At 35.7% G+C, this 16,955-nt stretch overlaps 2 protein-coding genes and 1 pseudogene across 7 annotated transcripts; 2 read left to right on the forward strand and 1 right to left on the reverse strand.

Moving 5' to 3' along the window:
• The first annotated feature begins 1,393 nt into the window (after nt 1-1,393).
• On the forward strand, nt 1,394-4,134 carry LOC121764577 (histone deacetylase HDT1-like). Its single transcript, XM_042160593.1, has 9 exons — nt 1,394-1,594; nt 1,950-2,020; nt 2,104-2,321; nt 2,439-2,461; nt 2,569-2,616; nt 2,702-2,874; nt 3,434-3,484; nt 3,568-3,655; nt 3,744-4,134. The coding sequence occupies exons 1-9, from the start codon at nt 1,582-1,584 to the stop codon at nt 3,932-3,934; spliced, it is 876 nt and encodes a 291-aa protein (XP_042016527.1). The 5' UTR covers nt 1,394-1,581; the 3' UTR covers nt 3,935-4,134.
• A 1,954-nt stretch (nt 4,135-6,088) lies between these two features.
• LOC121792186 (splicing factor U2af small subunit B-like) lies at nt 6,089-8,958 on the reverse strand. Of its 6 annotated transcripts, XM_042190040.1 has the most exons (6): nt 8,629-8,958; nt 8,243-8,411; nt 7,677-7,803; nt 7,139-7,579; nt 7,014-7,019; nt 6,089-6,357 (listed from the first exon to the last, which is right to left on the reverse strand). In XM_042190040.1, exons 1-4 carry the CDS (start codon nt 8,863-8,865, stop codon nt 7,159-7,161), a joined length of 954 nt encoding a protein of 317 aa, XP_042045974.1. In that variant the 5' UTR covers nt 8,866-8,958; the 3' UTR covers nt 6,089-6,357; nt 7,014-7,019; nt 7,139-7,158. The 6 variants fall into 6 exon arrangements, 4 of the variants coding, with proteins under 4 accessions (XP_042045974.1, XP_042045973.1, XP_042045972.1 ...); XR_006048853.1 differs by having other exon boundaries at nt 6,521-7,579; XR_006048852.1 differs by having other exon boundaries at nt 6,089-6,420; nt 6,521-7,579.
• Nucleotides 8,959-9,878: 920 nt separating this feature from the next.
• Nucleotides 9,879-15,678, forward strand: LOC121778317 (annotated as a pseudogene).
• The last annotated feature ends 1,277 nt before the right edge of the window (nt 15,679-16,955 follow it).

Raw genomic sequence — 16,955 nt, forward strand, 5'->3', positions numbered from 1 at the left:
TTTGTAAAAATGATAATAAATAGTTAAAGTGAAAAAATAGTAAAGTAAGAGAGAGAATAATATAAAATGAGTATAGAAAAGCAAATGTAATAATTAATGCGAGACAGATGTAATATGTTTTAATATTTACTTTTATTATAAAAATTAAGAATGAAAATATGAAACAACATGTCATGGATTTAACGTGTAGTTTAATTCATATAGGATTCTACGGCCATTTAATTTTTATTTGAATCCAAGTTCAAGATGTTGCTTTAGAGTTTTTATGTTAGAATTAGAGTTTGGGATGCTCACATTGAATAATTTGAAGTTATTTTTACAACTATTTAGGACAGTATTTTGAGTTATTTAATTGGATTAATATTTTGTTTAATATATTTTTTCATATATATTACTAAAAAAACTAGTATATTCTTTTTCCGCTATTAATTGTCTTACTTTGACTTAGCCCGACTTTTAAGAATTACTTTAGAAAATAAAAGAAAAAAGTTAGTGGAATAATACTTTTATATATTAGTTTTACAATAAATCGTACATTGAAACGGGCAAGTGGAATGTGAAGTCCACTTATCGAAATAAATAGTAAATGAGACCATTATTCGCGGACGTACGAGGAAAGGAAATAAGAGACAATTGTTCGCGGACGTATGAGGAAAGGAAATAAGAGACAATTATTCACGGACGAAGGAAGTATATAGTTTAGCTCCTACCATGATTTTTTTTGCATCTGCCGCTGTTTTTTGGATTGTCCCACTGTAGCTGAGTAATATTTTTTTTGGCAAAAAAAAAAACTCCATCCGTCCCCCAAATATTGTCCCACTTTAACCCGACACGAGTTTTAAGAAATATAATGAAAAGTGAGTTGCAAAAGTTAGTGGAATGTGAGTCATACTTTTATATATTAGTTTTTATAAATAAATGATTATAATAAAAAGTGAAATTGGACAAATTTTGTGGGACGGATGAAAATGAAAAAATTAGACAAATTTTCAAGGATGGAGGGAGTAACATATTTCTTCCTTCTTACTTTACTATTTCTTACTTTATTCACTTCCTCTCTCTCCCTTTTTATTTTCCTACTTCATTTAACTCACTTTGAATCCAACTTTTTGATTTGAGAGGGATAGATGAAATATATTCGATCATGATATATAATATTTCAATTCGAACGACTCCTACGTGTAAAACATCATTTTTATGAACTACTAGTAATAAAGATATAAAGTAGAGGTGATGATGAATTACGTACCGTTTGACAAAATGTAATTCGGGCAAATATAGTGGGACCAATATTTTATTTGAATATTAATAAGACAAAAGGCAAAATAAATCAAGATAGTATTGGAACCCGCATAGCCCACAGTCGAATTGAACCCAGTCCAAGGTTATGCAGCAACATTCACATGGCATTGTGGTGGTCTGCGTCGCATAGCATCTACACCCACTCCAAATTACGAGTATTATAAATTCATTCGCAGCCCAATGGGGTTTACAGTTTTGCCTTATTTCCTCGGCTGCTTCTCAAAACCCTAAATCTCTCACTCTCTAAACCCTCCAACTCTCGCATCGTAGTCTTCAGCAATGGAATTCTGGGGTGAGTCTCTCTCCTATTTCGTGCCTCCGGCGTTTCTACATTCTCTTTCGCTACTCGTTTTCGCATCCTCTGTTTTTGTTTTTTTCGTTCCCAATTTCGGTCATGTTATCTGCCCTAGTCGATGAAAATGATTTTATTTTATTCACCATAAAATATGAATTACAATGATGATTTCCCATTCGACTCTAGGATGTCTGAAATTAGACCTCGTTTTATGCTCTATAATTGAATTTTTTTTGTTTTCTGTTAGTATTTTGCTGTAACTTGTTGCTATTTGCTTCTAGAAAAATATTGGACTTAATTGCTTGTAATTGCAAGATTTTGGAAAAAAATTTCGTTGATTGATTCTTCTCAGGTGTTGAGGTGAAAAATGGAGAGACCCTAAAGGTTGCGCCTGGTGAAAATATGGTTTTGCATTTGTCTCAGGTATGTTACTATGTTGTTTTGATGGATTATGAATATGCTGTTTACCTTTTCTTTTAGTATTCTGAATGTTAATTTTATAATAGGCTTGTCTTGGTGAGACAAAGAAGGAGAAGGCAAATGATTCTGTCTGCTTGTTTGTGAATGTTGAAGGGAAGAAACTTGTTCTCGGAACACTAGTCACTGATAAGATACCCCAGCAACAGTTTGACTTGGTGTTTGACAGAGATTTTGAGCTGTCACATAACTGGAAAAGTGGAAGTATCTACTTCTATGGATACAAAGCCAGCAACCCTTTTGACGAATATCCTTTCACTTGCATTTTTACCTTTAAAGCCATATCTTCATATCAAATACTGTATGTATGATCTGCATAATTGTTTGGATGTTTTCTCCTTGACTCAAGTTGTTTCATCTCCACAGGTTCAGAGGAGGTTGAATCTGGTATTGATACCCTAACTATTATTTTATTTATCAACAACCCTTTCTGTGTATCTGTATATCTACATTTGGTGCCGGGTCATATAATATATTTTGGTTATTTTTTTCAGATGAATCTGATTCCGAAGAGGATATACCACTTGTAACTGCGAATAATGGTAACCTTATTTACCATCTTCTCCGTTTTTTATTGTAACTGGTTCTGTTTCAATGTGTTAAAATGGTGTGTCATGCATTCTTCAGCAAAACCTGAAGTGAAGGCTAAGCAAGAGAAACCTGCAGAGGCTGTTAAAGCCAAAGGTAAGGAGTCTGATGCTGGCAAGCAAAAGGTGAAGATCGTGGAGCCCATCAAAGATGATGATGATACCAGCGATGATATGATGTCTGAGGATGATGGTGATGAAGATGACTCTGAGGTGCACATAATTATTTGAGTAGAACATGCTGGTTCGGTGTAATATTCTTAGTTGTTCCATATTTCTGAATGGTTAAGTCTTACATCTAAATTTAATATCTATAATTGGAAAGCTAAATTGAGGGTGATGTAGCCTGTTTCTTCTGCACCATTCCCTTCTGTCAGTGAGCTCTGTTGCTTGATGATCAGATTTAATTACTCACTGGTCTTTCTTTTGAGTCTTTATTGGAATAATCTTGGCTATAGTGTAATTTGTGGTTTCATTGAACCAACTAGAATGTTCCTTACCTTGCAATAATAGTGGATATAGTTATAGATTTTTATATATTTATCCACATGGCTAATAAGTTATGGTAAAAATAGTCCATAAAGACTTGTAAATTGTTTTGTTGAGTTATCATTTCATGGTATTATCTTCTGCTCTATGTTTCTCTGATCAACTATTGTCGGTACCAGAGCGTATGTAATTGTTTTATGCCTAAAAGTTTGTATATCATTTCACAAATTTTTTTGAATTAAAATTTGTCCAAGGACGTCAATTAATAGTTAGTTAATTGCAGGATGATGACTCTGATGATTCTGGTGAGAGTGATGAAGAGACACCAAAGAAGGTAAAAAAACGATATATTTTTCTGTGATGGTGTTCAATAATAAATGTAGATTGTGTATTCACTTAATTTTTTATGCCTGAAAGGCTGAGCCAAGCAAGAAAAGAGCTGCAGAATCTGCTACCAAAACCCCTGTCCAAGATAAAAAGGCCAAAGTGACCCCCCAGAAAACTGGTGATCATCTTGTCTCAGCCTGTTGATTACATTTTTGTAGTCCTATTTGTATACTTGGTTTCATATTTATGTTCTATTGTTGGTTCAGATGGGAAAAAGGTTGGTGGTCATGTAGCCACACCTCACCCGGCAAAGCAGGCTGGAAAGACTCCTGGTAACAAGCCAAACCAGCAGGCACCACAATCTGGAGGATCAGTGACATGCAAGAGCTGCCCGAAGACATTTGGTTCGGACAAAGCTTTGGAATCCCACACAAAAGCTAAGCATTCCAACAAATAACTTGGGGTTTAGATAATTTGAATTTTTGCAGACTTGGCTTATTAGTAGGGTGTCATCAATGTGTAAAGGCTCAGTCGGGTTGGTTGAAAAAGTCTTCTGCATATGATGGATTTCGTTTCTCTTTCATGAATTTTGGATTGTTGCCTGAATTATGCCAATCTCATCTCTTTATAATTGCAATGCTTGTTCCATTTTCGATCTTTTCATGTGCTTATTTTTAAGTCGTCCTGTGCCTTATGTTGGAAGTCTGAAACCAAATGTTATGCCGATTTCGAGTGTACTTAGTTTTGTTTTGTAGATGAGTTTAACTAAAATGTCAACCAGATGCAGTGAATTCCTACTATACACATACATAGTAGTCACATACATCCAGCACCCAATACATATTGAACACATATATTCAGCACCCAATACATATTGAACACATACATCCAACACACTGCATATTGAATATGCAACCACTATATAATTCATGCACTACACATTTGATATAAACACTGCACATCTGTAACACACAATTGACATCAGCATACTGCATACACACTCTGCACACTAACAGTAGGAAAATACGAGCGACATAGCTAATTAGAGGAATAATTTGACAATGAGTGATAGAAAGTATAGATAAATACAATTGCATCTGAAAGAGTCGGCCATGTAGGTGTCATGAGAATTTTAACATAGATGATGATAAAGAAATGAAAAAATAGGCTGATTTTACTTTGCGAAGAAAAATATGGGAATGAGTTGTTGGAATTTGGATGATGGACTCCATTTTTATATATTGGTTATATAATATAATGTGAGTGTAATGATTATGTGAATGGTAGGGTGCACTTATTTAGAATGGAAAGAGGTAAATGAAATTTTAAATTGCAGACACACCCGAAACATTTTTTCATAGACGGTGGGTGTAACAATTTACTCCCTCCATCCCATAAAAATATGGGCAGATGAGATGACATGGGAATTAAGACAAAATTGGTAAAGTAAGAGAGATGAGAAAAATGGTATGGTAAAGTAAGATAGTGGATAGTTGGACTTACATTATTAAATTAATATAACTTTTCAAAAATGGAATGCACATCTTTTTTATGGGACGGACGAAAATAGAAATTGCACATATTTTTATGGGACGGAGGGAGTAATATTTTGTGAATCTCAATATTCACTAAAACTATATAACAAACAATACTAATAATATAAATCCCACAATCCACTAACACAACTGTGTTTACTTTTTTTTTTTATCTTTCTTATTTTACCATTTATAAACCTGCGTTGTCTTAAAGCCTGTACTTTTAAATGACGGAGGTAGTAACTATAAATATAAGGAAAATAAAAAAAACAGAGAAAAAACTAACATGTATATAGTATGTAATGTATGTATTGTTGTGCGCGTTGTATGTGTGCATTGGGTGTATATTTAATACTCTGTATATATAGCGTGTGTATTTTTATTTATTTATTTGTGTGCATTTTGTATGTGGTCTAGTATGTAATATGTGTATACAATGTGTGTGCACAGTTTGTGTTTGTATGCGTGCACTATGTATTTAGTTGTATGTTAATCGTACATCGAGAATCAAAACAAGAAAACAAAGAACCTTGAAGAATTTTAGTATTGATGATGAAGTAGATAAACTGTTGGAATTGATCTCACGTTTTATTGCAAAGAGAATTGGAGAAAATCAGCTACGAACATCAATAAATAAATGAGCTGAAAGAGAAGTCCTTTTATAACATAAAACTGATATAAATTGAACTCCATTGGACGGTTGCTGAAACGATCAACATACTCATCTTGCTTTCTCTAACCGAAAAACTCCATTTGTTGATTCATTCTTAAGCAATGCATTTATTGTATGTATGCAATGTAGTGTCCGTATATGCGAGCATATGTTTATTCAATGTGCTTATAGAGTATGTAGTGTGAGCGCACAATTTCTTCAATTCAGTTTCATATCATTACTCCATTCTATAGAATTTCAATTCCAATTCCAATTCCAATTCCCTATCCACTCCGAAAGATTTTACTAAGAGAGAACATTCAATAAGAACCAAGACCAAAAAACTATTGCAGTTTGAAAAACCACAAATTCGAGGCTGCCAATTTTTTTCACAAGACAAAAAAAAGCAGAAAGTAAGATCAACTTAGTCACAACAGAAATATGCAATAAACGAGTTCATATGTTACACACCTTAACGAATTCAAAAGAAAACATTAATCTTCAAAAGAAAAGGGGAATAATTGCCGAGTACTAAATGAAATTCTAAAACTTAAAGACATCGCACACCCGATGGTTGCTCTAAAGAAGCCAGCTCACTTCTGTGTCAAATCAATATCACAAGCACTTAAATCCTCAGCCATCACATACACTGGCTGTATCTTTGGATCTTTTCTGCAGTCAAAACTGGATAACCTGTATACAAATATTAACATAAGCTGCTACACCAAAAGCATGCCCGAGCAGGAGTATCCAACCCTGCACAACTTGACAAAACTGTATTAAACGACCAAATTCTTAACACGGCTGTTTCCTTCAGCACAACATTGATAGGCGACGGGAATGAAGGGATGCTTACCTGTTTATTATGTTAGTTATCCCAGGAATTGGTTGGGATGATTGGGGTGGGGTGGGGTGGGGTGGGCAGAACCTACATAGTCAAGGAACACACATGGTTCGAACGGGAACACAAATAATTGAGAAAATAGTATTGAGTTATTTCTACAAGGCAAAATAGCTCCTTCTCCACCAACTGATTTTTACTACTAGCAGTAGCAAAAAGGCAGTCTTTGATAACCATGGGGTGGGTGATGGTGTTGGTGGGCGGGGGGCAATGGCATACTAACATTTCATATATGTATAAACAGCCGAGTAATCTATAGCAGCTTATCTAGAGTCATTACAGACTTCACCAAACATGAATGTATGCCTATTCCCATAATTGAAACTTATTTTAGGATATCTCGGCAGATCAAAACGTGTTTAATCATATGGCGTGTTTCATTTGCTATTCCTTCTAAACATAGATACTATTTCCTTGGAATGAGGAAAGGGAGAAAACGGTGAATTACCCGCACCTGCACAGTGAAAAATAGGCAGTAAGCCTTTTCTCACGGCAGTACGTAGTTAATGAGTAAATGGGCTAGAGGCAAAAGCTACACGACAGGGAATAATCAAACAAAGAAAGAAGACAAACCAAGATTAACTGCATAGAATTTAGAAGTCATAATCTCCATTTCCTTGCTCTGATGGTTGCTGATTGTCGTTATAGGAACGCGATCGCCCATCGTTATGTTCCAAGACATGGTTACCATCCTCGGCTTCATTATTATGATCTTTAGCAGGTTCGGGATTCTCCCTTTCCTTATTCCACTGTTCAATTTTGGCCCTTCTCTCCGCACTGCTTTCTCTAACTGGGCTCCTGATTCTCCTTCCCCCGGGACTTCTGCTTCGGCCACTCCTTCGACCTGGGCTTCTGCTTCGAGGTCTCCTGCCTCTATCATGGTGACGGCTATCACCACCCCTTCTCCCAGAGCTATGACGCTCCTCATAGCCACGATGGCGAGGACTACGGCTTCTGCTTCTACTGCGGTCATGTCTTCTTCTACTCTTCCGAAACAATTGCTGTCTCAGTTCCCTGCAGGAAAATTTAATAAATCAATAATAAATGAAACGGTGGACCATTTTTTGAGTTTGTATTCATTACAGAAATAACAGTTGGGGGCAAAGCACACCTGCTAATCTTTTTCAGATGCATGAAATTGCAGTATCCACCTCGATTGCATACATTTTCTTCGTATTGCCTACAAGTTGCTTCACGGAAATCCGTCACGGGAGAGAAGTCAGCAATGATTGGTCGCCCTGGCAAAAATTCAATTTAGGTAAGTTGAAGTCAGTTCAAACCAAATATAAAAGCATAATAGACAATCCATTCTACATTCCAGACTCAAACAGCAGTAAATAGAATAAAAACATTCCCTAAGAGAACAAATTATGCAGCAGAAATAAATTATAGTTTCATGGAAGTGTCTACAATATTATATACCACAAATACAAGGTTTACACATTCACCCAAACTTTTAATGCACATAACTTAGGATGTTGAACATACAGTAAATAAATAGGGAAAAGGAGAGTGATAAAACTTGAGATTAGTGTTTCAAACTTGTGCAAATCATAATCATATATGGTGTACAAACAAAGAGCGCATTTCACAAGTAAACACTAGTTCAGCCTTGGAGACATTCTATCAGATATCATGTTTAGCAATTCAGGTAAAGGCACAAATTGTAATGAGAACCTTCGTAAGACCGGCCGACAAGATTCTGGAGGGCATTCTGAGCTTGGTCTTCCTCCCTAAACTGGACGTAGACATTACCAACCATGTGGTCAGCCAAATTATCACATATGTTCAGGCTCTGGATATCACCATATTTGCTCAGCTCCTGAAACAAATCTTCGTAGAAATCCTGTTCTCAACCAAGTGAAAACCTAATTACACAAATAATCACCGAAACCCTAGAAATTGAACATAAATATATCATCAACCAAATTAGAAATGATTCTGAACTTGCTCCAATACCAATTATCAAAACAAATCAATAGATTAACAAAAAAAATCAGGCAATTAATCCCAGCTGAATTACAATACGAGTGAAACATTAACGGAAGAGCAAGAAAGGAAACCTCGAAATGGGATTGGATCTTCTTGGGATCGATGGGCTGGCCCTGAGGATCGACGCCAGGAGTGATCATATCGGGGCGTTGATACATATTGGAGAGGAGGAGCGTGGGGCTGGTGCTGGGCTTGGTGTGCAGACGCGAGCACCGGTCTCCGTGCCTGCACGCGCCGATCTTGAAGTAGAAGGGGCAGTTCACCCTGTCCTTCTCCGTTCCGAATATGGACGCCAAGTGCTCCGCCATTTTTCGATTTCTTTCTTCTCTGCAGACACACAAACAACCTTCTTTGTAAAGGTCCGCTCTAGGGTTTGGAAATCAAAATTAAATTGTGTGGCGTTTGAATTAGGTATTCCTATTTTGTTAAGTACACTTCCAACAATTTGACTAGTTTGCCCGAGAGGTCAAGGGCGACGACTTTTTAACGTCTTCTCCACAGTGGCATGGGTTCGAATTCCATTCACAGCATATGTTTTAAAATAGTTAGTGGAGTACTATATCATTGCAATATTTTTTTTCTTGTTTCTTCATTTTTAGAACTCTTTTATTGTAAACCGCCATATTCTTTTTTCATGTTTAGAAATTTCTTTAGCATAATTTTATTACTTGCCACTTGTATGATTGCAAATATTTATTTTCTTCATTCTTCATTTTTAGAACTTCTTTTTTTTTAATTGTAAAATCACTATAATTTTAACAAATTCTTTTCTCATGTTTAGAAAATTCTTTCGCAAAATTTTATTACTTGGCATTATATTTCCAATATTAATTTCTTATTTATAGTTCTATCGATCATATATCTCTCATTCACCGGATAAACACGTCTTTACAAAACCCATGGTTTTGCGATTCAAAGTTGTGTAACAAATCTAAGGTGAAAATGTTAATTACTGGTGTGTTTTCTAACTAACAAAATTGTTAGGAGTTTTGAGATGATAACAGCGAGTGATGGTGCATGGAAATCGAGCGTGGAGTGTGCAACACATGATTAAGAAGAAAGAGTTCAAAAGTTAGTTGTGCAACGGCTACTAGCCGTTAGACTTGCAGTGGCAGTTGCAACTACATGAAGTGATTTCTTCCTATAAATGCTGATGCAATTCGCAGAGTTCAGTGAGAGAGAACAACTCCAGATTCTGTGGGAACGGAAGTGAGAGAGATCGAGTAGAGAGGAGAGGTCTCCAACTGTGCATGTGTGCTCTCGAAGCGAGACGACTTCGAGCGAGTTGAGAGCGTTCTTCACTTGTAAATCTCCAAGAGATATGAGAGTGTTCTTCTTCATTGTATCCATAGTTGATCATCAATGAATTCCTTCTCATTTTGTCCGTGGATGTAGGCTTACGCCGAACCACGTTAAATCCCTCGTGTTCTTGAATCGTTTTTTGATCTTGCTCCGATCTTGATTTCTAACAAATGGCGCCGTCTGTGGGAAACAGGGTTTCGAAGGAAGAAAGGTGCAGGATCATGGCTACAACAAGAAAGAAGATGATGGAGCAGCGGAGAGAATCAAGGCAGCTGCTCTATCAGCTGCGAAGGGGTGAGCCGTGCCCAGGTGGAGCGGGCTGCCACTGCGGCCGCACGAAGTGTGAATGCATATGGGCAGAAGGAAGAGGGCCCGAGTAGATGGCAAGAGAGGAAAGAAGCCAAGAGGCAAATGTATTTGATGAGTACTGAGAAACAAGTGAGATTGGGTGAAAGGAAGGATCTCAAGAGCTCGACTTCATCAGTTGCTTCAGCTTCGCAATGCCAGAAGTGCTACCAGATGGGGCACTGGACCTACGAATGCAAGAATGAGAGGGTTTACATCTCAAGACCTTCGCAAACACAGCAACTGAAGAACCCGAAGCATAAGTCTGATAAGGAGTCTGATAACGATTGGTGAGGCTGCAGGCTCGCTTGATCAAGGGGATTGAAACTTGATCAAGGGAATTCTGAGCAAGCACGTGAATCAGAGAAGTCTACTTCAGAATCTCTAGGAACGGACGTAAAGAAACTGGAAGACAGTAATAATCTGCTGCATGATGCAAAGTCTGAAATCGTTAGCGGTTCGAGGAGGATCCCGAAGGTGCAGCAGCTCTGCAAGAGTATCAAACCCGTGGTATATGGCGCTGCGGTTCAGGCATCAATCCTAAGCGATGAAGGTGGCATAAATCTTGACAGAAATTCAGAAATCACTTATGAGAGATGTGTGATATCTCTAGGGATCAGCAACTCCAATTCTGAATGGGGAAGATTCAGATGAGGTGGACGTTTTATCGTCCGGTGGAGGCGTTGTAGCTGATCAAGGAAGTGATGGAGAAGAATCTGGGGATGATTCTCGGAGTCAGAATAATTGTATACTGACAAGAATAGTCAAGATTGACGCTGAGCAATAATGAGATCAACATGGAATCGACAAAGTTCAAATGTTGAATGAACTTGGTGAATTGGATTCGAAGATGATCAAAGGAAGGGAGTGGCCAGACAGAGGTCATAGAAGAGAGAAGGAAAGTGTTTGAGTCATCTCAAAAGGTGGAGGATTGTTAGGAATTTTGAGATGATAACAGCGAGTGATGGTGCATGGAAACCGAGCGTGGAGTGTGCAACACATGATCAAGAAGAAAGAGTTCAAAAGTTAGTTGTGCAACGGCTACTAGCCGTTAGACTTGCAGGCGGCAGTTGCAACTACATGAAGTGATTTCTTCCTATAAATGCTGATGCAACTCGCAGAGTTCAGTGAGGAGAACAACTCCAGATTCTGTGGGAACGGAAGTGAGAGAGATCGAGTAGAGAGGAGAGGTCTCCAACTGTGCATGTGTGCTCTCGAAGCGAGACGACTTTGAGCGAGTTGAGAGCGTTCTTTACTTGTAAATCTCTGAGAGATATGAGAGTGTTCTTCATTGTATCCATAGTTGATCATCAATGAATTCCTTCTCATTTTGACCGTGGATGTAGGCTTACGCCCAGGGGCGTAGCCACCTTATGAGGACATGGGGCAATTGCCCCTCCTCATCCACTCATTCTCTTATATATTTATACATAAAATTTTAATTATGTACTTTAACCACACTAAATGCCCCTTCTCAAATACATAAAATTTTTCTTTGTATTATATTTTTGCCCCTTCTCCAATAAAATCCTGGTTCCGCCCCTGCTTACGCCGAACCACGTTAAATCCCTCGTGTTCTTGAATCGTTTTTTGATCTTGCTCCGATCTTGATTTCTAACAAAAATGATTAAATAATTGACGTAGGTGCAAGTCGGAAAAAACAAAATGATCCAAGTCTGACAATGTGTGGAATAATAAGAATTTTGCTAAACTATAGCTCGATTATCGGCGGATTTATCAGACTAATTTCCTCTTAGGATTTAGCTGTTTCGGTGACATGCATATGCAACTGATTTAATGTGAAGAAACTTATATGTGATTAAGTACGCTGAATAAATTATACTAATAATCAACACTATTGGATATATATATATATATATATGGATATATAATAGGGGTGCATTATAATGATAACCCCAATTTCCGTAATAACCCTACAATTAAATCTGGACCACACATTTTTAAAACCACGTGGTCTAGATTCAAACTTAGATTTACTTCATAAAAAAAGCGCGGGGGTAAATATGTCATTTCGCTCATGATAAAATTTACGTATCCAAATTTCGCTCATTTAATTTCTGAATTTCGCTCATTTTATTAGTCAGTCAAAAGTATCATTTTATCAACTCAAAGTATCATTCTATCCGGCAAAACTATCATTCTATGCAATAAACCTATCATTTTATCATTTTATCAGTCAGTCAAAAGTATCATTTTATCAACTCAGAGTATCATTCTATCCGACAAAACTATCATTCTATGCAATAAACCTAACATATATCATTTTATCATTTTATCAGTCAGTCAAAAGTATCATTTTATCAACTCAGAGTATCATTCTATCCGGCAAAACTATCATTCTATGCAATAAACCTAACATATATCATTTCATCATTTTATCAGTCAGTCAAAAGTATCATTTTATCAACTCAGAGTATCATTCTATCCGGCAAAACTATCATTCTATGCAATAAACCTATCATTTTATCATTTTATCAGTCAAAAGTATCATTTTATCAACTCAGAGTATCATTCTATCCGGCAAAACTATCATTCTATGCAATAAACCTATCATTTTATCAGTCAGTCAAAAGTATCATTTTATCAACTCAGAGTATCATTCTATCCGGTAAAACTATTATTCTATGCAATAAACCTATCATTTTATCAGTCAGGCAAAAGTATCATTTTATCAACTCAGAGTATCATTCTATCCGGCAAAACTATCATTCTATGCAATAAACATATCATTTTATCATTTAACGTGATATTTGGCGAAATTCAGAAATTAAATGAGGGAAATGATAGTTTTACTCCCGCGTTTTTTTTATGAAGTAAATCTAAGTTTGAATCTCAAAACTATCATTCTATGCAATAAACCTATCATTTTATCATTTTATCATTTTACATGATATTTGGCGAAATTCAGAAATTAAATGAGGGAAATGACAGTTTTACCCCCGCGCTTTTTTTATGAAGTAAATCTAAGTTTGAATCTCAACCGCATGATTAGAAATATGTGTGGTCCAGATTTGGTTATAGGGTTATTACGATATTTAGGGGTTATCATATGATCACGACTCTATATATATATATATATATATATATATAGGGAGATGATCAAAATAAGTATGTGTTTAAATTCAGAAATGCAGACCAAATCTCAGCCCTAGGATTAGATGATCTAATGGTCAATAATTAACCAAAACACGGAAGGTCATAATTAAGCAATTTTAGGTCATATTATAATATTTAGATTTAATGTCATACTAAGATCGTTTTAGGTCATGCTTTGTTAGCATGACCTACAAATTACCTAATTATGACCTAAAAGTGCCATAATTATGATATTGTTCTGCGTTTCTGTATTTAAATCCAGTTTTGCATAGATCAAAACCCTATATATATATATATATATATATATATATATATATATATATATATATATATATATATATATATATATATATATAGGATTGTGATCAAGATAGAACCATTCTTAAACGTAGAACCATTCTTAAACGTAGAACAAATGCCAAACGGAGGTCGTTAGATCTTTTAATCCAATGGTGTTGATTTGCACAACAACTTCCCATTACAACCAAAACTATTATTAATGGGTGAATGCAGAGAAGTGAAAAAATAAAGCATGCATGGACTCTTCTTCGTTTCATTCATTCTTCCATCAACATGTGAGTTTTTTCACATGTTGAGTCCGGAATGTCGTGAAAACATAGTCTAATATGTATGATTTTTAATCTTGACCGTCATTTTTTCCTCATCCAATGAATAAAATATGTAGAGTTCTAGGTTCTACACTTAAGAATGGTTCTATCTTTAACGCAACCCCTATATATATATATATATGGGAGCCTTATTCTCCTTTTCACATCGTAGATCCTTTTTCCTTCTTAATATTACCCGTTAGATCCAATTCATCAACGGACCACCTTGATTCTTAAATTATAGTTCCGTGTTGCATTATAGGTCCTTTCTTTATGCATTATGGGGGTAATATAGGAATTGGGTGAAAATTGAACCGCCATATTTTTGGCAATCGCGAATTTTGAGGGATATGAAATCATCTGTCTCTTCAACCTCCCTCATTCATCACTCTCTCATCAGATTCCACTCGCCCCACTCCCTCCACTCTCTAAAACCCTAGTCGTTCTTCAAGCGTGAAGAATTGACAGCAGCCAACCCAGATTTCGGCGATTCAAGTCTACCGGTGATTTCGTCTAACCCAAATCGACCATCGTTGACTCGTTTCGTGTTATTTTCAACAAATCGATTAGGTTTGTTTGACCTGCGATTTTGGGTCTTTTTTGTTTTGATTTTGTAGTACCGAAAAATAAAAAATGTAGCTTCGCTTTTACCGTGTTTGTTTAAATTCACAATTTCCTACTTATTCGTCTACGGTTGCCTATGATTATCACGGGTAGTCAATGAGATGTGTTGAACAGGCATGGATTTAGGTCTCTTATATTTTTGTTGTTTGGCAGATCCAAAATGTCGAAAAGAGGACGTCCACGCTCGCAAGCATCACAGGGTTCATGTATATTGGCGTCGCTACTTGTGCTTTTCAATATCCTATTTGTTACAGAGGATTCAGTTTGATGATTGCATATAAAATGTTTAAATGTGAATTTACAGTGATAATCATTTGATTTATCTTATGCATTATGTGCTTGGTTTGTACGCATCAGTCGTTGCTATTGCAGTTTTTGTTGCATTTTAGAGGTGTATTTAGTGGAATGAGTGATGTACCGACTAATAGCAAGAAATTTTTTTTTCATTATATAACTTAAATTGTGCTTTATGTACCATGATATATGCATTACTGAAAGTATATTAAGCATTATTAACCGTATAAGCTGTGGCAGTGTAATATGAAAATGTGATTGTGTATTTGATGTGGTTTATTGTACTTGTGGACTGATTCATAGTAGTAAATAAGCTATATATTTTCTGTATCTTATGCATTATGTGTAGATAAGGAGGTGTATTTGATGATTTGATGTGCGATAATTATTTGCTTTATCTTATGCATTATGTGTTTGGTTTGTATGCATTAATCTTTCCTATTGCAGTTTTTTTTTGCTTTTGAAAGGTGTATTTACTGGAATGAGTGATGTACAGACTAATAGCAAGAAAATTTTTTTTGTTCATTATATAACTTAAAATGTGCATTGCGTACATTTTTTGTGCATTTTCTGTGTAACACATGTGCATTTTTGTGTTTAGACAATGCATTATTAGTAATTTTTAATGCATTATGAGGTTGTGTTATGCATTATTTCATATGATATATGCATTAATCTGTAAAATGCTAGCAACATTATGTATTCTGATTTATTGATAATGTTTTGATGTATTACTTTGTTTGTTCCATATCAGAGAAGCGGCTAAGATCAGACATTGACGATGCAGTTGACGATGTTATTCCAGTTGACGAGCATTATGGTTTGGAGTGAGTCTTGGTTCGGCTATAGGGAGATCTTGGTTAATGGGTTAACTGATATTCGAATAGATGTTTCAATTTAAAACTGTACTTTTTCGCAACTTAATAAGTGCGTTTGGATATTAGCTAATGATTTTGAGACTGCGTAAATTGTTCGTATTCAGCATTAAAGAGTGTGCATTGTGTTTTACAATCTGTGCATTACTCCTTTATCAACTGTCATTATTTGCAATATAGTGTTCGTTACGATAATAATTGTGTATATGCAAAGTTTGAGCATTATGTGTAATTATATTGTCATTATTTACAGTTAATTATGCATTATAAGAAGTATGCATGGTAAATTTAAAGTGGATATAAACGTTGCGACAGAATTCAGGGGTGCATGGTTTATTTCAACTGGATATAAATTCAACATTAGATAAATTAGTGCATTATTTGATTAAAATGTTGCATTATTTACCAAGAAATTATCATTATTTAAAATTTTGTATTGAATAAGACATATCAACGGGCTGCATTATTTATTCCAATAAGTGAATTTTTTAATTTAATCATTTCGCCAGAATTCAGGGGTCCATGGAATATTAAAATCGGATATCAATTCTGCAATAGACATTTTAGTGCATTATTTTACTAAAACATTGCATTATGACCTAGAAAAAATAAAAATTGGGAACAAACAAAATAATTCATCAGAACACAACTGATACAAAGTTGACTTCTTTAAATAAAAACCAAACGTTGCATTATGACAGATATAAAGTTCCAATAACAAAACAAAAACATGACCTAGTGCAAGACACAAGAAGTTGCTATATGTACGTACTATACCCTAGCCCCTAGTCTTATTGAACCGTGGGGGGAAACAAGAAACGTGTGCCAAACATCGTATCACGGTACATCTTATTCGTATGCATTGCAGTTCACATAATTTGCATTATACAGTCAATAATATGCATTACTCGCTACAATTTGGTGCATTATTCGAATTGTTTTACAATTTGTAATTAATGTGTACGTACTATACCCTAGCCCCTAATCTTATTAACAAGAAACGTGTGCCAACATCGTAACACGGTACATCTTGTTCGTATGCAATGCATATCACATATCAATTATATCCATAACTCGTTTCAATGTGGTGCATTATTAGTAGCTGTTTACGATTCGTTATTAATGTGTACGTACTAAACCCTAGCCCATAACCTTATTAAACCCTTAGGATAAACAAGAACCGTGTGCCAAACAACGAAACACGGTAAATCTTATTCGTATGCATTGTTCGTG

Source organism: Salvia splendens, chromosome 2 (genome assembly GCF_004379255.2).
Source record: "Salvia splendens isolate huo1 chromosome 2, SspV2, whole genome shotgun sequence".
Classification (NCBI taxonomy): Eukaryota; Viridiplantae; Streptophyta; class Magnoliopsida; order Lamiales; family Lamiaceae; genus Salvia; species Salvia splendens.